The 24321-nt window shown below is 45.7% G+C and overlaps 1 protein-coding gene across 3 annotated transcripts in view; it reads right to left on the reverse strand.

Annotated features, from left to right (window-relative positions):
• The window catches only part of LOC8030981 (T-box protein 2-like), a 154460-nt gene that overhangs the window by 9090 nt on the left and 121049 nt on the right, over positions 1-24321 (reverse strand). For 2 of the 3 annotated variants that reach the window (XM_040220595.3, XM_040220596.3), the window contains exon 5: positions 14807-14955. In XM_040220595.3, coding sequence (XP_040076529.2) covers positions 14807-14955 — 149 coding nt within the window. The remainder of the gene's footprint in view (positions 1-14806; positions 14956-24321) is intronic. The other variant, XM_040220593.3, reaches the window with a different exon arrangement.

Genomic DNA, 24321 nt, shown 5'->3' on the forward strand with positions numbered 1-24321 from the left:
GGCTGGCTCGGCTCGTGATGCGTGCCGCAAAACGTTCGTAAGATGCCCCGCCGCGATTCGGGGGACTTGGCATGCAGTCCGGCATTGCGTATTCATAACCGCCAAACTAGAAGTTAATCAAGCAGCCAAGCTTGTTGATGAGCACGCGAGTGAGCTACACGCGTGCACGCTCAGGAGAAACCTCGACTCGAGGACAGCAGCCTCTGTCGCTGATTAATAACAGCGAGCGAGTACTTTGTCCCCCAGTCAGAATCGAGAAGAAGCACTTATCCTTCAAACTGTAAAAGAAAAAAAAATGTCAAGAGAAAAAATGAAAGACGTTTAGAAATCTCTGAAATGCGAAATTCGAGCGCAGCTCTTGAGGAGGAAGAGGGGATGGTACGGAGTGGAGGATATGTCCCTTCTCCTACCCTCCTCCACCTCCTCTCTCCTCCTCGTCCTCTCCTCCTCTCCTCCTCCTGACCTAAACACCAATTCAGTTTCCCCGCTAAATTTAGTTGGGGAAAATGACGTCACATGACTTCTTGCTACGTCACCCATGAACAAATTCAGTTTCTCCACTAGATTTAGACGGAGAATTGACGGCATCTGACCTCAACACCAATTCAGTTTCCCCGCTTAATTTAGCGGGGGAAATGACGTCACATGACTTCGTGTCACGTCACCCATGAACACATTTCAGTTTCTCCGATAGATTTAGGGGGAAAATTGACGTCACGTGACCTCAACACCAATTCGATTTCCCGCTAAATTTAGCGGGGCGATTACGCTGACGGCGACGCCGCTATTCGCGGAAACGGGCGCCTAAGAGCTGCGTTCTAAAACAAGGAAAACACAGGAGAGTGTCCACAAAACCGCTTCTAAACCAGTGTTGAACAAAATGCTCGATAAAAGTATCTACGTTAAGTTACTAAATACCTGCTTCATAGAGTATTTAAAATATTATTGAAGTTACTTTCACTGTAAAGTATCTTCAGTAGAGTACAAATACTTAGATATGTAATTCAATTGCTTTTGAAGATACTTCCGCATTGCGTAATCTGATCGACGCCAGTGACAAACACAGGTATACAGTTGAGCAAATCTGGTTTACCAGAATGGTTTATTAGCACGGAACAGCAGAAAAAAAAAAACGGTAAAAACCAAAAACAAAACAACAACAAAAAAACATCGTGATGTTTTTTTTGTTCTTTTTTTTTTTTTGAAGACCTACCATAATGAGCAGGATATCAGCGATACGTCTTACAAAACATTTCTGGGACAAGAAAAAAAAAATTGGTTCTTTCAGCTATAGTGACATTGTTGAATAATTCATATTTTCTATATGAGGAGTTCACTATAAACGAACTTGGAATACGGAAATGAGTGAATGGATAACAAAGAGTGACCTTATAATATACACCCACGGCACTGGCCGCCTTTCTTCAGGTAGGTTGCGTTCAGAAAAACACAGAATGTTGGGGTACGCTTTGTTGGCATCTTGACAGGTCATCCTGCTCACAGTTCGTTTCCTGTCCTGTTTTCTGCTTATCAGTGCTCGCTTAGAGACAATGTTCATTCAAAGAAAAATGCCGGACTGACAAAAAACAAATCTTGACATTTTGACACAGCGAGGCTAAATATACAACCAGCAAAGAAAAATTGTCTTTTGTTTTATGTCCACTTTCATTTTCTTCTATTTGTTATTTATTTCACACTGAAGTCTGCAATGTTGCCGTGGGGCGTTTCCCGTTCCGCGTTCCGCTTCAGTGTGGCAGTCTTTACTTCCGTAAACCCGGAAATGTACGTAACGTATTACAAGTAACGAGTTACTTTTACCTAGTTACCATTTTCAGTAACGAGTAACGTATTTGGTTACTCTTAAGGCCAAGTAATGAGTAACGGTATCTCGTTACTTTTGAGGAGTAACGTGTACAATAACGTTTAAACAGTCTCGCTTTTATTCTAACCTGAGTATGCGTCTATTGCGAGAACTGTAGGTGGGCAACCCGAAAAACAACTAAAGAGTATGACAGTACAGCCACGTATATCGCTGAACACGTCAGTCGAGCAGTTCGACTGACGTGTCCAGCAATAAACGTTGCTGTACTGAACTCTACAGCTGGGAATGTCCTTTACCCAGCGAACACAATAAGGTTCGTTGGTTGAACCTTCTACTTCTGGAACCGGGTACGGGCCGAATGTGAACCCAGAGATTGCGAAAACGAGAAGGCGCATAACCCATTACCCGCTGTCCTCAATGAAGGCGCAGTTCCCGAAGATTCACCAGGTCTTCCTGAAGCACAACACAGCCGTTCCTTCGAGCGCGTCTGTAGATCTCTTCAGCGTCGCTGGAGATGCATTTTTAAGGAAGCGGGAAACATAACTGATGAAAACTTCGAGACCTAGCTACTGCTTAAGTACAACGACCACTAAAAAGAAAGCAATAAACCATGAAACAAATACAGTTGTGTATTCGGTCGTCAAAGCAACGTGAAAAGTAACTCGTTCCTTTTGAGGTAACTCACGCGTTCCTTTTGAAAATCGGTAACGAGTAACGGATTTAGTTACTTTTTGCGCGAGTAACGAGTAACGGTATTTAGTTACTTTTTTGGGGTAACGTGTACTTGTGTGCAAAACCAACCTCTTCTTTGATGATTTTTGGCGGAAACTCTAGGAAACAAAAGGCGCCTTTGGGAAGGCAAAGAGGAAAAACTTCATTGCACGAACTTCGGGGTGAAATATGAGTCACAATCGGCACAAAAGCAATATTTTCACGAGCTTAATCTGAGTCACCAGTGCATATCGGAGCTAGCAACTGTATCTGGTTGCTCGAAAAAATCTTCACGTTTGTTCGTGCCACGCCCACGACGAGATAATGGTTGCAAGACACACAGAAATGTAATTAAAATAAAGTATCGAATACTCTCGATCAAAACTATTTGCAAGATACCAAGATAATTTAAAAAGTATTTGAAATACGGTATCTTGAGTAGAGTATTTGAGATAAGCACAAGTCTGTTTTAAACCTCCTTCCCCTGCCCCCTTTGCACCAGTTCAAACCATTCTTGACGCATTGAGGTCCACATGGTCAAGATTCCAGAATCAGAATCCAATATAGTCAGATACAACATAAGAAATTCCGTGCATGGGGGAAAAGAGCGGAAACTAGAAAAGCTTCAGTGGAAAGGAGTGACCTTCTTTCCACAACGGCTTTTTCCATGCGCGCCATTTTCCCCCTCGCATCGCCATTCTTGTGCTGTTTCTGTCTATAGTTCATAAATGACTCCACCTCGCAGAAAACTGATGTTGAGGATTTTGAGGACGAAACAATGTGCACATTCGGAAAGAGATGCAACGCTTCTGAACGAGTTTTGGAGAAAAAGTTAAGCCACAATAGGCACACAAGGAGATTTGGGGAAGCCTAATCTAGGTCACTGCAGCTCAATAAATCCAGCAGTATTGCACTTATTTGGCCGAGGGAGTGCCTGTGCTCGCATGAAAACGCGCCGCGCATTTTCATACTGAAACACCGTGAACCAGCGATTTCCAAAAGTGGTTTGTTGTGATCATCCCGAGCGTTGGCGTCCCAATCCTTCGCTGACGGAACCACCTTAGCTCCAGAGAAAAGGAGGGGTCTGAGTGTAAAATCCGGATGACGCCACCAGCACTTTGCTAAATACAAGCGAAGACAGTTTAAAAAAAAGTGGACGAGAGAAATAGGACACATAGAGGCGGGTGTACTTGACTAAATATTCTTTTGGTGGCATTTGGAGACTGTGTTTCGCTCGTGCCTTGTTTCCTCTTCTGTGGTCGGGTTCACTTTACCCTGGAGTCTGACAACCCCTAGTTCCGTAGACAACCCCTAGTTCCGTCGATAGTTCCGGCGAAATTTTTTTTCTAAGGTTGCAAAATATGTTTGACATACTGAGTACAAGATAGTGAGAAATGTAATTAAGACGGAGTAGCGAATACCCTAGACTAAATGTATTTGCAAGATACCAAAATACTCCCAAAAGTCTTTTAGATACAGTATATTGAGTAGAGTATTTAAGATAGGCACAAGTCTGGATGAGACACATACAGGAGCATTTGTGACACAGCAAATAACTAATGGTTCACAATATGGCGAGCGCTAAAAATATATTTAAATATTTTGGTTGAAACGCTACCTGATATAATCCGCGTGTACGCGTTGCTTGCTGACTCCTCTCTAAGCATAGTAAATATGAGGAGAAAAGCCTCCCCTCCCCCCCCCCCCCCCTTTTGTCATATTCTGATGTATGGATTTTTTCGTGTTATGCTTAATTTCTTCAAACATGGCGGTCACAAATCTGCAAGGAAGTTGTGAGGTTATCGTTCAATTTATTGTGACCTAAGAGACCATCATGAGTAAGTCGCGGCTGTTGGTGACTACTTTTCCTAAGTGGCCCGATTCGTACGGATTCGGTATTTTAGCAATCATTCATTAGAATCGGGATACCGATCAAAAGTTTGATACAACTCTAAATTAGGCACCATCTTGCGAAGGTAAAAAGGAAGAGAAAACTTAACTAATATGGTCATCGGAGCAACGCTACGCAGATGACAACGACATTGCCAAGAGGCGATGGAGCAACTGAATTCGATTGCCCAAATTCAAACAGATTAACAGAGGGCTTTCAAAGAGGCGTGCTGTATCTGTGGGGTCCAGAATTTACGTGACAAAACCCGCCTTTTAGAACACACACACACACACACACACACACACACACACACACACACACACACACACACACACACACACACACACACACACACACACACACACACACTCACACTCACACACGCTCGCACGCACGCACGCACACATACAGATATATGCACACGCTCACACACACACACACACACACACACACACACACACACACACACACACACACACACAGGTTTTGCCGTTATTTCGCGTTCCGCGACTAATAATGACTTTGTTTTCGTTTTTGCAGCCTGCCCGTTATTTTTCGCTATCTCAAATCGCTCACGAGACCGGCGGGGTGAACAGTGCGCTCTTAAAGGGGAACTCCGCCGATTTCTTCATGGTCCCCGATTTGCTTGAAATTTTGCTAAACTCGCCAAACAACATCGCCAAAATAGTATCCCAAATATTAGGTCAAAATAATTTTTTTTCACGAAGTTATTGAATTTACAATTTTGGTCCTCACCGTGTTTTTCAAACTGAAAGTCTCTACTGGCAACAATGAAAAAGTGACGTCAATGGAAGTGCAGGGGTTCACACTTTGGACTGTAGAATTTGTTCCCAACTGATTCGAAGCAGTTTCATGGTGTCAAATGAATGCTTTGGAAGCTCGCTCCAGTCCCCGCGCTCCAGCACGGAACAAATGATTGGCATATTCTATTTTTTAGACTGCGCGCCCGACTGGCAAGCTGAACTTCCACTGATGTCACGGCCCTGAAAAGGGCGGGTATATTTGAATGTCTGTTTTTGCATCATTTTCATTTGCCGATTTCGCAATAACTATTATGAATTTCACGATACTAAATAGCATACCAGAAAGGGTAAAGGCCTGGGAGTCAGAAAATATAGTTAGTTGAGGTAGCTCAAAAATCGGCGGAGTACCCCTTTAAAGGCGTAATCTTAACTACTCAACCAGTGGAAACTAAACAGGGTGTGAAAGCGAGAAACCCATAGGTATACGCCTACGCCGTACAGAGATTAGTTACTCCAACACACCACCTAATCGCTTTGGTCGTATGTTCTTCGTTTTTATTTTTTTTTAAACTGACGAGCTAAAAAATAAAAAACAGAAACCGCAAGGGTGAGGATAACTATGATAACTCGTTTTTTGTTTGTTTTTTTTCTTTTTAGGGATGCCACTTGACCTAAGTTCATTCTAGACAGCGAGTTAGGTACGCATGTTTGCATTTTTTGTGGTGTTTTAGACATTCGCGCTTCCCTCAAATGCTTTGAGCGGGACGAATTTACATTTTACCGACCTTGCGCAGCCATGAAAGACACGCACATGTTCGTATATGACACTTTTCGTATAAAGCGGAGTTTGGACTACAGAAACCTGTTACTACATACGCAGACGGTCTTTTAATATCACTACATAAACCAAGTTTCCTACCGGCAACTACTGTATATAGTAAAAAATAAAAAAAAATATAAAATGACGCTTGCGCCTGTTTTTACTGTGGCACTTTTAGTGTGGTTCCGCTAAAGAATGTCTAGGGTCCGCTATTACCCGCTTAAACACAAGCACTACAGAAAGCGTATTTGTTTTCGAGCAGTTCATGGTCCTAAATTACAGATATACAAGTTTCTTTGTTTTTGTCGTAAGCAGCAGATGCATTTTTTCTCCTAGATAAAACGGCTGTGAAAACTGCGCTGTAATTTTTGATAACGTACGCATCTAAGCACATTTTCTCGCGACGTGCCCAGTTGAACATCACGTTTTAATATCGCCTATAGACCGTTTCATTAGGGTCATATCAGGGTGGGTAAAAGAAAGAAAAATGCACTCCCCCTCTCACCCAGTATGTCGTCCGCTCCGCCGAGTGGGCTGTAGCTAGCGTCCGGCTGGCGTGCAAACTCTGTTTAAAATCGCGTCATTTTGGAACTTTCAAGCGCAGATGTGCAGATTTTGGAATGCCAGTTATCGTGTAATACTATGCTAGATGAAAAGACTCACAGGGTCCAATTGCGCTGTTACCTGCGTGCAAATAAAAAACAAAAATTGGGAAAACTGTGTCAGATTGGCCGGTCTCTTTGGCGAAAAGAAAATCCGGTTGCTGTACCTTTTTTACTATACAAAAGTTCCTACTGGTGTAGGCCTTTAGCGACCATGAGTGGAAGTCTGAAATAATAAATAAAACGTGCTCTCCTGCCGCAATAAAAGCAGTAGTTGAGGGTAATACTGCCGGCTGACTCAGCTGCTATTTAAGTAACGGAAAAACGATATGCTAGTTTGTCATTTAGCGAACTAGCGCAACAGAGAGCTATAGGCTGATTTTGGAGTAGCCACAACTATTCTAAGAACGCGAACCACTTCACAACGGCAGCCACGAGCGAGAGTTCGATGTTCGGTAGAGCCCGCCGATACAGCCCAAAGATGGAGAACGGCAACTTCCCGGTATGTCGTCTGCTAACGAAGTCGGGTGCGTGCCCTCTCTCTCGTTTTACCTCGCCGAACCCGCTGAACTTCCCGGATGTGCGGAGAGGGTGCTGCGGTCGAACAAAATGGTGCCGCCCAGAGAGCGCTAATTGGAATGGTCTATACGCGGGCGGGATATACAAATTTGTTGATTTGTATTCGTTGAACAAGCTTAGACAGAAACAACTATTATCACTTTTAAAATTCTGAAATACCCTCCGAATCGCTGAACTGGCGAAAATTACATCAAGGCATCTCAGTGTATGGTCGTGATGACTCCTATAGTAATCCCTCCACCACTTTGTGCAGTGTAGATGGCATCCCCATAAATTTAAGAAATTTTCGAGGAGTACATCTGGGATATAGATAAGCCACAGCTTTATGGCGTACTAAGTTGTGTTGTAAATTCCCGAAGAATCTAGTTCAGACAAATTGAACGTCGAAATCCGCATCATGAAAGATACTGATGAAGACTTGAATTATCTGCAATTTCCTTTAGAGCCATTTTTCACTTCGGGAGCGATGCGATCGCTTTTTATACCGGACCGGCTATAGGTTAAGAACAGGGAACTAGCATATGAACTTACCTATATTTTCCTCATATTAATATGAGGCTAGGGCATTTAATATATCGGGTGAAAACACATTGCAACTTATTTTACCCGAAAAATAATTTGTCCCGGTGATTTCTGTTTTATACTTGAGCTTTGTCAAATGTGCAGAGAACGCAGTCAAGAAGCCTGGACAACTATTCATGCAGCTGAAGAAGCTCTGACAGGCATGAGTATGAACGCAGATGGCCGTTTTAAATGAAGGAAATTCACCACAAGGAACACATACTTCACTCCTTGTAGCACCAGTACGCCTGTTAAATATGTATAGCAGCAGTATGCCCATAGAGTTCATATTCAAGCTCTGAAGGAAAATGTACGTCGTTTTCCCATGCATTCCGGCTGCCCCAGGCGGCGGAGCACGGAAGCAGACCTTTGGAGTTCCACACATGGTTATCAACTAACTTTACGTTTTATTTGCTAGGTTTGAAGGTCTTCATAAGAACTATGACAACATCGTGTGTTGTTAAAACTGAGTCAAAACATTCTGGTGATATCCCACACTGTCTCTTGATAGAAAAATGCAGAGGGGAGTAAATTGGCTTAGAATGGCAAGGGGATGAATCATACTTTTGGTTTCTATGCTAGGAGGCGCAAGCTACCGCCTGTTAAAAAGGGTTCAACCATTAGTACCCATCCATCCATCTTTCCTTGCAGCAAGGCTTCCTCCGCTTGCCACCGCTACCCTCCGCGGCGTACTTGCCGGTGGAAGGCTATTCGCGTTCCCTTCGACGCTCTCTTTCCGCACAGCGTGCAGGTGTGCGGCGTCGTGTGAACACAAAACTAAAGCGTATAAGCAGCTTCTGGGGATATCTGCGGCTGGACGCGCCCCGGGAGAACGAAACCACGTAACCACCACATTTTTGAGATTTCGAAAGCTTGTTACGTATACAAAAAAAACAAAAAAAAAACATCAGAAGGGAAGTTAGTGCAGTGTAATGAGTGGATTATTTCTTTATAAGCATTAGGTTGTCACTATATATTTTGCTTGAGAGTTTTCAGTACTAGCGCTTACTATTGCGACTGTTTCAGTGCTTAAAGTCTCCCGTAAGTGGAGGGGGGTCCATACAAGAAGGCGTGTGTGTGTGTGTGTGTGTGGGGGGGGGGGGGGGGGGTGGGAGACCCTCGGAGACCCCCCAGACTTTAAGATCCTTCAGCTAGCATCGTTGGTTTATTTCTCTCGTCTTCTGTCGCGCTCATTCGCCATCTTTTACTCGGGACACCAGATGTCAGCACACGGGATTTGCCACCCATCCTTATTGACCTTTACCCCTGAGTACGCCTCTTAAATATCTACCACCCTAGAAACCGTCATGACCGCCGGAACGCCTCAAACACAACCCCACGTACACACACGCAAATTACACGAGCGACAGAATTTTAATTAGAAAATGGCAAGCAGCCACGCTTCAACGAATAGTCTGGCCACAGTGGGTGAAAAACGCTTTGTTTGGGCACTAGTCTGGAAACCGTGGACACGCCTTGGCAAGGCTTGACTATCGGACGATCTACACGCGCCAGACGCAAGATGGCAGCGCCAACGGGACGTGCATGCCAACCTCTATGAGCGGTCGTTCACACTAAGCGGCTCCGACGGGCGCCAATTCCCCGGTCCGGGGAAGCACGTCTACCGGGAAAACGGGAGTCGCACCGCACGACCAAGCGTGCAGGCGTCAGAAACCCGATCGTATCTTGGAGGACGAGACCAGACGGAAGCCCACCGACCGTTGACAAACGCCGCGTGCAGCCGCCCCGCTCAGTGTTTCTCGACGCCTCGGCCAGGAGACCTCAGTCAACCCGCAGTCAGGGACCAGTGCCAAACACGAACAAAAAACAAACGAAAGAGACGTTTTTGTCAGAAACAAAAACAAAAACAAAAAAAGCTCCAACCAGAGCGAGAGAGTGCCTACAGTCCTGGAAACAAGACTGTCTACAATTCCAGACGCCTTGCCAAAGACGAATGTCTTCTGAGTATACCCCTCACACTTCCATACTTTGTTTCACCTTGCAAGCGATGGACCGCAGCGAAACTTACGAGCCATCGAAGCCAAGCGGATGCCGCGTGAATGTCACGTGATCTTCGGGAAAGGGGCCCAGCGACGCGCATGGCCTTTAGTCACGTGATACCTTTTCAGCGCTGGATCGGCTCGGATAGCACATAGCGTCCTTTGCGATTCATCGCAATGTGAAACGGAGTTAGCACTCCACACCGTGTCCCCGCGTGTGAGACTGACTGGAGACTTTAAGGCTGGCAGCCATTTTTCTTTTTTGTTTTATCTCGTTTACTGCGAAGCTCTGTTTGTCGTCTTGCCTACTGGCGTGCTTACGAGCTCGCTGGCTCGCTCGCTCAGTGCCCGTACGGCCTGCTGCCGCTTCGTCTTCCGCGAGTTGGAGAGCACGCCACATGATGGATCGCGAGCTTTTGCGAAACGTACTTGGCGGTGGTTTCTTCTTGGGCTGCGTCGCTATCGCCCCCCGAAATCACGAGAGGACGGTATAGTTCGAAGAACTTTGTTGAAAGTTGAAACGCCTGGTGAGAAAGAGGCTTATATAGTGTAGCTGCTACGCCCGGCTGTGAATCCGCGAAGGTTTAATGGTAGCCTTCGCTGATTGCGGTCGAAGCGAGGGCGTTTATGCTATCTGTTTACTGACTTGGTTTTTTTCAGGGTGTCGAACCGGAACCCAACCGAACCGAAAACCGGAACCGAACCGGTATTTTTTCCGGAACTGAACCCGAACCCGAACCGTTATATTGTTATCGCGATGAACCCGAACCGGAACTGAACCGGAAAAAAAATAACGGTTACCGGCTCATGTCAAAACGGTTCGGCCACGCGCTGTTGACAATGAATGTGCTATCAATGCCATTTGTTTTTTAAGTGCCGTCAACTGACACACACCTCGCTTACATATTTTTCTTCTCCACTCAGTCTTAGGGATATAAACGCTCCATCCATGAATCTTGACAAACGCTGCATCCATGAATCTTGACATAGGAACCAGTATTGCGCTGGTCGCGGCTTGCACGGAAAAAAAAGAATTAGAAGGCTGTGAAAAAAAAAAAAATCGCGTCACTTGATTACATTTTTTTACAATCTCGTAAATCCTAAATGCTGCTGTGTGCTCATTTCATAACACGTTTCTAGAACGCGCGAGTTCTTGAGGCTTGCTTCCATCGGAATGAGAAAAAAAAAGGCTGTGGAGTTAGATAATAATGCATCCGGTTTCGTATAGGCACTTAGAAGCTAACATATTTGTGAGGCAGCGAACTCTTCTATTTTAATATTTATCCTATTACGTCCTTCTGGCGTTGCGTTCGGTGAAGTGTTTTACATATTCCGTATCTTGTTTAATGAAAACTTCTTTAAGGGTCTAATTTGAGTTACCGAAGGCTAGTTCAAATAAAGAAAGCTGTATTTTCTCCCCACTGTTCCTTCAACTGCTTACACGCCGAGGTGGCGGGATAGTTAGCGAGTTCTACTTGTAAGTGGGTTTGTAAGGAGGTCGCGGTTTTTGCAGCTACTGCGTCGGACCCAATTAGATGAAGTCCGAATGCGTAAACGTCGGTGAGGTAACCTTTGAGTGCCGATAAAGTAACCATTCCTGGTAGAAATCCCTGAGCCTTACACTACGATGTATCCCGTTTCGTATGTGCTGATTTCGGATGTTTTATTTGTAATTTATTTTGATGTTGCAATTTGTCATTTATAATTTCCGAACCGGTTCGCGAACCGGTTCAGCGCCCCGAACCGGTTCACGAACCGGTTCGCGGATCGAATTAATGGAACCGGAACTGAACCGGAACAAAATAAATTTACCTGAACCTGAACCGTAACCGAACCCGTATTTTTTTCGGTTCGACACACTGTTTTTTTTGCGTCTGGTTGGTCCGCGAGGATCAATGAAAGCAAGCGAGGTGCTTCGTATCGGCCTCTGTATGCCGGTGTGTGTATTTTTCTTATCTTTTATAGCGGTTAGGTAGAGACAAAATCAAGAAGAGCTTGTTAAGCTGCCCCTCAAGCTAACGTTTCTATTGTCGTAAAACAGTGCATCGCAAATTAAACCAGGTAAAAGAGGATTACATAAAATAAATCTCACCATTCGATTGGCGAGCGGCTTCAACGGGAGTTAGGTAAGTACGCAAGAACATAAAATGGTTACGCGAAAACGCTTTATTCTAATCGTCTAGGATATCTCAGTGCATTAAGCTTGGGCTCGCGACAAAGCAGTAAAATTGACACCTAGAGCACTGTCCGCATAGAACCAAAAGTCCAAAAAGATTTAATCTACGGATCCGCGCGGAACGCCACCAGCTCATCCATTAGAGAAATGAAGAAAGAGAAATCCCCTTGATCTTCGGCCGCAACAGCAACATCAGCGACGTTTACACGGGGCAGTAGCCCATTAGTCTCCGCGATGCCTTTCGCACTTGTACGCACCGGGGGTCGCGGCCATATACACCCATGGAGTGCGCCATTCGCATCAGCCATTACCGTTCGTTTCCCTCCCGTACCGAGGCCGTATATCCACGACGACGTTAGCTTTCTGCGTTCCATTACTCGACCATTTCCGTTATTGCTGCGTATGCCCCGCCGCGCTGCCTGTGCGGGCGAGTCGAGGCGGGCCAGTCCGCCAAGAGCCACGGTGCCTTGTCAGGTCGACCAAATTGCCGGGGGCTCCCTCATTCACACCGTGTTATGGTGACGGCTCTTTGAAATACGAGAACGGAACGCCATTGGTTCGTGCGGGTCGCCGTGGCGCGTCCGTGTCGTTGGGCGTATGCGTTATAGTCGTCGCTCATAAATGCGCCATAAATGAAGAAGCAACGGCACCAACTTCCCATAGAATGATGGTAGAATTGCTGTTTTTATTGCGCTGTATACTTCTACGTCCAAAAGAGAAACAATTATTTCTCCATGAACAGAAACCTCTCGCCCTCTGTTATTTCTCTCTCTCTCTCTCTGCCTCTCTCTCTCCTTGTGTGCTTTGAGCAGTCCTGGACGTCTCCCATTAGTAGTATCCGTAAATGCCACAAAAACATCATAACGCTGGGTTATAAGAAGTCGCTAGAGACATGGTGATAAAGAAATGCAGAAATAACTTTTCAGATAAAATTTGAAATTTCTCGAACAGACCTACTGGGCCTCGACATTTAATTGCCCACGTCCTTATTTGACAAATGTTGATTATCGCTTAATATTGACTAAAAAAAGAGCCTTTATGTCACGCAGCCAGTTCATAAGTACAGATCAAATTATCCCCCTTTCTTCGAAGACTCATCTATGCTGATAACAGGCAGGTAATATGGACATGAGAGCGGGAGCAGATTCAATAAATATATAAAATTATATTGACATCCTTCCATAGGTTGGTTACAATTTACTTTTACTTTCATCCTACGCTCAGATCTTCCATATGCTTGCGAGGCAGCAAACAACAACAAAATTAACTCCCACTCCAGATATAAATTTGCATAAAATTCCGCCTCTTCGCGAGCTGAAATTCCGCCTCTTCGCGAGCTGAAATTTACGTCAAAATTGCGTTCTAAGGGTCGGTTTCATCCCTGCGCATTTCAAAACAAAATTCAACGGTAAACAACAACAACAAAAAAAGTTCTGAAATTTGAGCGTTGAATTAAGATGGAGATGGGCGGCACACATGTTGAGTGCTGCTTTCAAGAGATGGCGCCACAACTCGGACCCAGAAAGTTCCGCGTGGGCAAGGCTACATGTAATCCATCGAGCAGCCCTGAGTTTTCCCACTAATAAAACCTTTTACTGACTGACTGCCACGTGGGCAACCCTCTGCGCAATACATTTGAAGATATTTTTTTGTGTGTGCAATCGAGAGCGTTTTTGCTACAAACGGCTTTCGTAATTTGTGTCGTTTGTTTTCTTTTGCAATGACTTCTTGACAGAGTCTATAAGAGACGTCCGGTTCCAGTTGCTAATATTTTTCTCCAGTTCACAAAAGAACATTATTTTATACGCTTTCGAGCTCTTCTTGTCAGGACGTACCGAGACAGAAGCAGAATGTTGCTCTCTAATTTCCCGGTAACAAATATCGGCTAGAGAATTTTTAATGCGAAAGCATTAACTGGTCCCGTGAAGCGGAGCTGGCGTCGTCTGTAACCGCTTAAAAATGAGACATAAAAATCCATAACCGCGAAAAACTGCACCTAAATTGGCTGCGACGCGTCATATCAGATGCTTTGTCACGGAAGCCGACGCGGCCGCTCGAGGTCAAAGAGAACGCGCACTTCGAAAATAAAGTGATAAAAAGAAAAAAACAAAGAAAACCACAGCAACGCAGATTCCTCGTCACGGAAGTCGGCATGTGCGCTCAAGCTCAAAGCTGACGTGCTCAGAAATAAAACACAAAGAAAAGCACAGCAACGCAGATGCCTCGTCACGTAAGCCGTCATGGACCCGGCAAGGTTCGACACGCCGTGTGCACTGTCACCGCCGCAACGCCTTGTGCGATGGGAAGACGTGGCGCGCTGCTTGGAGGAATGCGCTGCTCGTAGGCGAAATCCACCATCTTTGTCAAGTCTCGGAATACACGGCGGAGCGGTTTGCGCGGCGAACCGCCGCACTCTCTGTCGGAACTGCGGCCACTTCTACTCCTCTCGGCGCAGAGAATGCTTTAGCACTCACAACTCATCCGAAGTGTTTAGGCGTCCTCGATTTTTGATTTGTTATTTACTTCATTAGTGTCCCGTAGTTTGCTTTGTTTATTTCCGTACCACAATTGTACTTGGACTTTTTTAGGTTATATATTCCACCTCTCCGCGAAATTCGATCTTTTTTTTTTTTTTAGCTAGGAGTTAGATGGGGTTTGCGACTCGTTTCAAGCTTTCCAACTGAGTTGACTAATGACCTTGCATGTGACTTCCCCTATTGATTTGACCAGGCATAAAAGTACACGAACATTCCCCTCTGATAAAACCCTGAGCTGGCCAAGCGTAGATGCCGATCATTTCCGGCTCATTTCACCGTCTGGTCGACATGTTCCTCTTTTTCGGTGGAATGAGGATTCAACGAAATCGCCAACGCTCCTTACCTTCCTGGTCTCCCGGCCCTGAACCGTTGAGGTCCGTCCTGAGGTCGTCCGCACCGCCGACATCCAGTTGTTCGTCGTCGTCGCTGGAGTCGCCGTCCTGAGACCGGCTGGGGTCGCCGCCCAGGGGGTGGGATGGCTCGCCCAGTCTTCTGCGGGTTAAACGCACGGTTGGCGTTACGCAACGAACAACGTCCCACACAGAAGCGAGTAAACGGCTCAGGCTCAGTGAGCACATTTCAGATATTCCGCGTGATGCATGCTAAATCAACGTGTCTGAGTCCCCACTATAGGGCTGCCTCATGCGCTTCAGCGTCCATGAACTAGACCGCTTGTGGCACCACATACGTTATATATGTCGCTTAATTGTACATGTGGGAGCAGGTCTTCCTTCTGGCCGTGTTCGCCGCTTCAAGGACAATTTGGAAGAGCCTGGTGTTACGAGGTGCAAAACCCAAGCATGCCTCCGTAAAGAATTGCAGTAACTTCCGTTTCAAGTGGCGATTTAAGCGAGTTTTGCACGCTTGAATCTCCGGGTAGCGGAACCCAAGTCTTACACTCTTAAAAAAGCTAGTAAAAAACTAGTAACTGCAGCCGTCACTACCTTTTCCTGACCATTACTACCTTTCTACTACCCCAAAGGCGCGGACAAGATGGGGGTGCCTGCTGTTTCGGCCGCCGTTACTAGATCAACTCAGTTATGCAACTTCCCATAGACGCTGTACATTGGAGGGGGTCCGAAACCATAAAGTTATTATAATGTACGCTAGAGGTTCAACTGGCGCTAGTGTCTATGCGACTTCCGTGACGCAAATTGAAGCAGACAGCAACCAGTCTACTTTTCCAGTCTTCCTGTGTATTCCTATGGGAAAACGCGCGTGCATTTTGTCTCTTCGCCGGAAAATAACACGGAACACTTCGGTTATTTGGGCCTTACCGAATAGTATGTACCTTCATTAACACTGTAAAAGTGTAATTGCTTTAGTTAGCGCATTTTTCTTCATCAGTGACCGATGTTTAACTTCGCTACATTTCAGTCCCAGACGTGTGTACCGCAGCAGGTGTTTAAAAACAAGCGACGATTCAAAGCAAAATTACAATCGAAAGGAATATGGAGTGTGTACGTTCAAGGCTTGCCAGCAATCCGGTGACGCTTATGTATTGATAATATGCCAGTTCTGTCACTATATAAAAATGACCCCGTCGTGCATGAGCGGATCAAAATATTCAAAACGTAGAGAATAAGGTTCGTGGGCTATAAAAGGTGTCTCTTCGAATTGTTTTCTCTGCCGGGCAGCTTTTATCGGGCACTTGTTCTCAAAGGTTTCGAGCGTGCGAGTGATATTTTGAACGTAGAACAAGCAGCTTCGCTCAGAGCAGAAAGAATAGAACGGTACTTACTTATTTAAACAAGGAATAGATTACGTGGCCTTCAATTAATTTTGACCGTATATGCACGTGTAGTTACTGATCCGGTGTTACTGCGTAGTTCTTGCCGTCTTTCTTAATTTCCAGATGTTCTTCGTTCGTTTGGCACGTATATCCCCCACGCTGAAAAGCGCCGACGCCGCGTTCGCGCTAACAGTGTCCGACAGTGCACATAAATACACGTACGAAGCCGTTTTAGCACCGTTTTTAATGCGATGAATTTGAAAGAAAAACACCGTAACTGACCAATTATTTCGTCGGCCTGACTGAGAAATGTTCCAAGCTATATTCGGGATATTTGCTCTTATGATTGAGTACAGAGAGAAAATGCACTCACTTTTTCCCATAGAAATGCATTACCGGAAGTCAATTTTCGACTGTTGCTGTCTGCTTCAATTTGCGTCAGCACACTAGCGCCACTTGAACCTCTAGCGTACATTATAATAACTCTATGTCCAAAACCGTGCCCCATTTTTTATTTTTTTTTCGGCTAGGTGGCGCTGCCGGCGCATTATTCCACGCGTTTTCGTCTGCTGCTGCTCCGCGGCTGCTTGCGAGTCCTGACTCCTCTCGACGTTCAGCATGGCTGTCGGTCAATTTTTGCCCTTTCGCCAGTAAAAATTACAATTTGAGCATGAAAAGCGCTACGACCGTTTTGGCACACGCTTTGCATTATTGTAAAATGCTGCTGCCTTAGCTGTGCTGACAGCGTTTCAAACAACCCAAATTCGTCGGCGCCACATTTTTGCGGTGGCTACAATCAGGGCAAGTACCTACTGTAATAGTAGATGTGCCGATGACTACCAACTGCAGCAGAAACAATTTGAAAGTCGTCTGCTACTGTCACAAAAAGCGCCACGAACATCCGTAAGCTCAGTAGCCAGATGCGACGGCCACAAGCGCGCCGTCAATGATGATGATAGCGAGTATTAATGCGGAGCGCGCGCCCTCTAACAGGCGCCACGCAAAGGGACCCCCCTCGGGAGCGGAGTTCCAGAACTTAGTTGGTTTTATTGGTTTCGGCTGCATCGCCGATGGCCAGCGTTAGCGACGCACTTTCTGTTTCGGAACGCTGGGAGAGGTATCCACACACAATCGTAGCATCAAATATTGTAGGAGGGGACATGTTTAAGGTTTGGAACTGACTCTATAACGATCGATCGTTATAAACTGGAATGGAGGCTGAAATCCCAGCCTCCGTTCCAGTACGTCGTGGAAGACACGCTGACGCCAGCGCAGCCAGGAGGCAGACATTGTTGATGCAATGGCCATGCGGCTTCTGATTTTGCTTCTCGTTTGCATTATTTTGGGAGCGCTTATATTTTTATTTGGGGTTTAACAGGGATTAAAATAGTCACGTAGCTCATGCAAAAGACATTTCCAAAAAAGAAAAAAAAAGGTTAATTCTGTTTTTTTTTCTGTCTTCTCTAAAATATGCTTCTCTTTCGCAAGAGACGCTTGCCAACATTGTACGACAAGGAGGTGGGGTCAGTCGGAGTTTGCGAGACGCTCATATGTGCGATCCTAACCTGCCGTTTCGGCCGTGTGTCGTGTGTCGTTCTTGTGTTCCCGTGTTGGAGTGCATAGTTAACTTTCGTGCGCTCGACTCAACGTTAATAGAACATCTCGGTTGGGAAACTGCCATAGAGCCGCTCTGAAAAAGTGGCACCGATCCGTACGCCAGAACCGAGCTAACGGCGAGTGCAACGCCGCCATTTTTCCCGCAGCGGCCACTCGAGGAACTGCACGGCTAAAGACATGGCCTCCGAGATCCCGAAGTTCGCGCGCTTAGGGATCTCGGAGGCCGTGCTAGAGAGTATCGCATTGTATAGCATCTTCTCAGACGGTTCTATTTTGCTTTAATATGCCATTTTGGCGCCGAAACATATACGGTGGAAAGGATCTCAGGGATGTGAAGCTCCGTCTCCGAAGCGGACGCGCCGCGAATCACTACCGATGTTGGGAGGCGCCCAAGTCGGGACGCGCTACCTGAAATCACCGGTGAGACATGGTTCTATAAAAACAATATTAATTGTGCCGCACAACCTTGTAAACTCAATAGTCTAGAAAACATATCGCGCCTGTCATTTTGTATTAATCGGCAATAAAGGTTCCTACAAAATGTGCTTTTCCGTTTGTCTTTAGCGCTAAAACATGCTTTCTAAAAGCTTATGGGGACCACACTAAAGAAAAAGGTTGAGCCGCCATCTTGGCACCTCGAACCTGGGAGTTTCGGTACTCTAAGAACATTTAGTGACTCGTTAAAGGGTGGCGCTGTTATCGTATTTAGCTCGGTCTCGGTGGACGCCAGCGACCCAGGTTTCAAGGGTGAGTTTTCCAACTGAGTGTTTTCGTAACGTTGGCTCGACTGGACGAGTGTGTGCGTGGACGTGGACTGCTCTGAGGATAGTTCTAACGAAACCGGAGACGAGCGTTCGCTCGGCACCCGATGCGCCGCTCTAGGGTGACCGTTCGGCCGATTCAGTGGCATGGGTTTCGCTATCCAAGAAGCTTCGCTGCTTCGCTGCTTCGCTGCTTCGCTCCTATTTGACATTGGGAACGTCATCTTCACGGTTTTTGTGTTCTCTGAGATTGAATGATTCTAATTAACCTGTCGTCGGTCGTGACAGTGCACCGTCACGACCGTCGATATGCGTCGTAAATAGTGTATCTAGCTTTAGGACTAATTAAAAAAAAAAAGGTGTTTTGGCATTCTCCGAGTCTTTTTGAATTTGCTTATATCTTCCCCAGAAATGCGAGCATTCGTCCATGGACTACAGACAAATTAAGATGCGAGCTGCATGCGGTATTAATTTTGCACGCATTCCTTTCGTGCAACGCGCGAAAGCAGTGCAGCTGCCGTCGAACTCACCGTTAATTACAGCCTTCGTTCGTCGCGGGTGACGAAAAGCATTCGTTTTAATTGTTGATTAACGTAAGCGGCGAGGAAGCTGGTTCGCGGCGGCTGTGCAGGGAAGCAAATACATCGATGTTGAGAACCGGGTGTGGGGGGGAATTGTTTTATCGACTGTTGCAAATAATTTCCGTGTTTACCTTTGTTCTCTACTAGGAGATAGAACCCTTGAATCGTTTGAAAACTTTATTGAGGAAGGATATTGGTACGAAAAGAGCACTATTCACGAATCACCGATGTTCGTTTTCGAACAAGCTCGCTGCCGTCCGCTATCGGCGGACCCCTCTGCACTTCCGGCTTTCCTTTTTTGTTTTCATTTTGTCTCATATCGTTTTGTTATTTGTACAACGTATTACAATGCGCACAGGCTCTTACCAACGTATTACAGGTTCTTCTGCCAAGGAAAATATTCCTACCCGATTCCTGTGCGTTGTTGAAGAACAAATAAATACACTTCCGGAAGTCTACTGGGGCACCAAATACTGTGGCGCCCTCGTACTACCAACTCTCGCGGAAGCAGGTAAATATTTGCAACATTATTCACTGACGTTGTGATACACGATGACAAGTTTGCGCGCTCAAATGGTCAGTATAAAAGAATCATGGACATTCGAGGGAGTTAGCGATTATAGTGATTAGAGAAAGCGTGTCACGTGTTTTCGCCGTGTTTGTATGTGATCTGTGTTGAATGCATTGTATCAACTGTGCGCTGAAAAATGTTTGTGTGCAAGATGTCTATCTAGTTGCAAATGTTGAAGCGTTGAAGTAAACTATATTTAATCGCTTTCTTTTTTCTATAATTTTAATTGTGCGGTGATGAGCGCCACCTGGAATACTCATTTTCATTTTAATTTTTGTAGCGCCTGCCATCTTGTGGTAAGCGGTATTCGCGTCTTCAGCTCGACGCTCGCCCTCCCGCGGCGAAAACGGGAAGCGCTCTAGTGACGGTCCCCCGATTCTTCTGCTCAGCGGGCACGGCGGAACTGCTCGCGGTCATGGTTCGCGAAATATCATTTCCGAATGCAAACAACGCTCTTCACTGTCCCAACGTAGTGCTCTAGCCGGTATGGGATTGTACCTTACTGGAGAGTTTTAGTATTTCGCATAGAAGCAAACGCAAGCGGTGTGCGTTTGCGTTAGAGTTTCGTGCCCCACGTTGTGCATGCGCGTCATCATCATGGGCGAATACAAGACCGCAATTTTGGGCTCCGCGCACGCGCACTGTAAAGCACACAAAGGTAACGCAAACACACAGCGTTTGCGTTCGCTCATATACGCAATACTAAAAATCACTACTGCTTAACCGGCTTCCAACGCCAACGAAACGTGCTGTAGTGAGCAGACGTGCAAGCAGGTAGGTGTTCCTTCGAGCTGGAAAAACTGAGATTGGCAAAACGACAGAGCGCAAAAATGAAAGTAACTAAATGTTATAAAAGATTAACAATAATAAAAAAAAAAGTTCTTTTTTATTTTTGGGCATTTGGTCTGGAAGGATATTAGCGGCGATTTCGAACGTTTTGCCGATTGTAAAATGTCACGACTTTGATAGCAAAATATACTTTACCCACAATTAATGTAATTTTACACGGATTTTTCACATTAGCTAGAATGTTTTCATTGATTTCAGACTTTTTATTTTATTACATGTTAACTAAAAATGCTGCTATTGGCACCGGTGATGATAATTAGCACACCTTTGATTGCCATATTTGTTCGCTCCTTTGAAATTAGGTCATAAGCAACAAATTATATTAGCACTTGCAAAATTACGTATTAAAATATCTGAATTTTAATATTAATATTATTAATTCAAATTGCCGGCACTATCATCCCCACTTAACTTCAAGGTCACGAAAATACGCCATTTAACCATAATAGTCTTTCCAGAAAGGTATCATTCTGTTTCCTTTTTAGCATATAAAAAACTCTGACATCGTTATCAAGATAGACAAACATTCAAACACTGGATGTAATATAAAGTCATATGCGTCACGCGTTGCTATAAAACACACACACACACTTAGCTGTCTGACTCGGATTCCGTCTTTGGGTTGTTGTAGTGAGAACAGCGTTTATTAATTTACACGTTTTGTGGACATATTGTAAAAATTGGAATTATTCTATGATTCTTGTGCAGGAATAATGTTAAACCAAATAATTATTTAAATATCCAAAAACCCGTTAAAAGGCCCGCAATTTATTATTTCCCATGATAACTATCTAAAGGAGAAAAGGCAGCGAAAACGCACAAATATCAGCACTGATTTTTTCAACAATTACAACAAATACAAATATCAGCCTGGATCGAACACGTATGTCACAAAATAAAGTTTCCGCGAACAACTTCTCTATCTAAATAATTACGATGTGAGACACACCTTGAGTAATGAAACAATCCGAAAGTAAGTGCTATATCGAGAAATTAAATCCAAAATAGAAATAAGTTTCGGTTTCGCTCCAGAATTAAAACGCGCATCCTCGCGTAAATATTACGCTAAACATCATTCTTGTTTTCAGGGTAAAGAGATGACCTGCGCTCATAACACCCTAGCTTCCTCGTATTAGCAGAAATAATTTGTGTCGCTCAGTGAAGCCAGCACACCACACAGGCTCAGCAGGGGCACGCATCTCCGACCCCCACTAAACCCGCCACTCACTTTGTTTTTTACACCGGAAGCCACGTGACTCCGTGCGTTTCCGTTTGACCGTTACTACCTATAAGGTTACTATAGGTACCTAGTAAAATATGTGACAAGCAGTTACTAGTTTTTACCTAGTAAAAACTAGTAGCTTTTTTCAAGAGTGTAGGGAGGAACACATTTTTCAGTCCGCTGCCAATAAGGTTAAAATTGTAGGGCGCAATGACGCAGTAGCAGTTTCTACAACACACGTCCTGCCAGTTACTCTGCTATCTGCGCACCCCCGGCCCCTCCTGCTTTTGTATCACAAAAAGAATGTCCAGATAGTGGGCAAATTATATGTACCATTAAGACGCTCCATACCCACCAAGAGTGGTTATCCGCATGCGGGCTAAATACTTCCACCAGCATCACTGTCTTGCTGAAAGCATACGTTCGTGACCCGCGACGTAAACCCGAAAGTTCGCCGTGGAGCCTGCTATGTTCCTGCGATAAACTTGAGCGTTGATGCCAACGTAACTAAAACACTCAGTTGGGAAACTCGCCGTCGAAACCTGGGCCGCTGGCGTCCACCGAGACCGAGCTAAATGCGACAACAGCGCCACTCATTATCGTTTGTCTGTACTGTGGTCACCTTGAGCTTTTTGAAAGCCTGTTTTTGCGTAAAAACAAACGGAAAAGACTCTTTTTGTATGAAATTTATTGGAGTTTAGTACCAAAAGAGGGGCGCGTTATGTTTTTAAAATCTTTAGTTTGCAGGGTTTTGCGGCACAATTAATGTTGTTTTTATACAACCATGCCTCAGCGGGCCTTTCAGGTAGCACGTCTCGCCCTAGGTGCATTTTAACTTCGATAGCTCAACGCGGCGCGTCCGCCGGGGAGACGGGGGTGGCACCCCTGTAACCTCTTCCGCTGTATCTGTTCTTAAAGCCAAAATAGAAGTCACGTGCTGTTCCTCGAGTGGCCGCTGCGGGAGAAATGGTGGCATTGTGTTCGTCATTAGCTCGTTGCTCGGAGACAGTTTGGGGCCACTTTTTGAAAGCTGTCTCTATGGGAGTTTCCCAACTGAGTGTTTTCGTAACGTTGGTTGATGCGGAGCGAAAGTTCGTCTGCTTCTTGCACAGGGGTTGCGATGATGTCAGAACGCCGAGCTCTTAATGGCTGATTGAAAAATATAGTGCGTACTATACCTCAAGGCATCTAGCAGTCTACCCACTATCCTCCGAATCAGAGCCAATCAGAGCTCCGCCTTGTTCTGACGTCACCGCAACTCCTGGGCGAGAAGCAGACGACTTGCTCTCCGCATAGCCAATGACCGCTTAAGAAACGCAGGGTGTGGCTTGTTCTGTTCACACATCTTGCTGAGTGAGACATTCTTGCACTCTTACCTACCAATGCCGCAATCCGGCTGGGGCTGTGGAGCGATGAGAAGATTCTCAGAATGCCCTGCGTTTTTTTAAGCCGACTGCGACATTAAGCAACAGTTTACGTGTACCGTGAGTTCCCTGTACACTAAAGTATGCAGCATCATTCATGAATCCTACTAGAGTTTTCGTTACACATGGACGGGGGATGCTTGCTGTAATAAAATCAATTTCGACTCTTTCGGTGGAGACGAAACAAAACAACAACAAATAACACCAATAAACAGAAAAAGAGCGAAAGAGACGCCTCCGGGCAAGCACGCACAACGCAGCAGCGCCCCGGTGCCACCGCGCATCTCCTCAAATAGGTAAAAAAAAAAAGAAAAAGAACGGCAGCGTAGGCAGGCGGCCCGACCGAAGCAGACACGGTGCACGAAGACCCGAGGCTCCGGGAGAAAGGCTAGCCCAGGCTCTTTCTTTCCCTGGTTTCGCCGGGGAGGGACGCCGCGAACATGGCCGGCAAGCGAGGAAGGAGTCGATGAAAAACGACTCCCGCGGAGCCACTAATAGGCAAACAAGGCGGAGCTCGCTTGTCAGGGATGATTGCTGAAGTCCGGCGTAAACGCGGCCCACAGCTGCGCGCAGATTGCTGGCTCCTGCGTCTCCGTAGAGATGATGATGGTGATGATGCCCACGGCCGCGGGGTAGGGCGAAGTCCGCTGCCTGCACGATGATGCCCTACCCTCGGCTATCGGTGGCTCTCCGCGCGCGCGCGAGCGCTTCTGCCGATGAGGAAGACTTTTTTCTCACGCTGCTGGAAAAAAGGTGCGCAAAGGGTTCGGCTGCTCCGCAAGTCTCGCTCTTGCTATACGATCAATTCGTACCTGTGTAAATGGCGTGTGTGTGCGTAACAACCCGCGACATAGTATAGCGCGCACCAGGCAGATTGTTAGGTCTGCTCCAAAGACTGAGCGCGTCTTGCACAAAAAATAGGGAGTTTACGTTGGATAGTTTCCACCGCCCCGCAACACCCTCTGAAACATGCAGCAACTTGTTACGAGATCCCAACTCTGCGGAAAAGACTAGCGACGTCTTCGTTGCTGAAAGCGTATCTAGGGGAGGGAAAGGCGATCTACAAAAACTCCATAATATTAGGTTTTTTTGAGATTGTTC

This window comes from Ixodes scapularis, unplaced genomic scaffold, assembly GCF_016920785.2.
Source record: "Ixodes scapularis isolate PalLabHiFi unplaced genomic scaffold, ASM1692078v2 PGA_scaffold1__304_contigs__length_218370807, whole genome shotgun sequence".
Classification (NCBI taxonomy): domain Eukaryota; kingdom Metazoa; phylum Arthropoda; class Arachnida; order Ixodida; family Ixodidae; genus Ixodes; species Ixodes scapularis.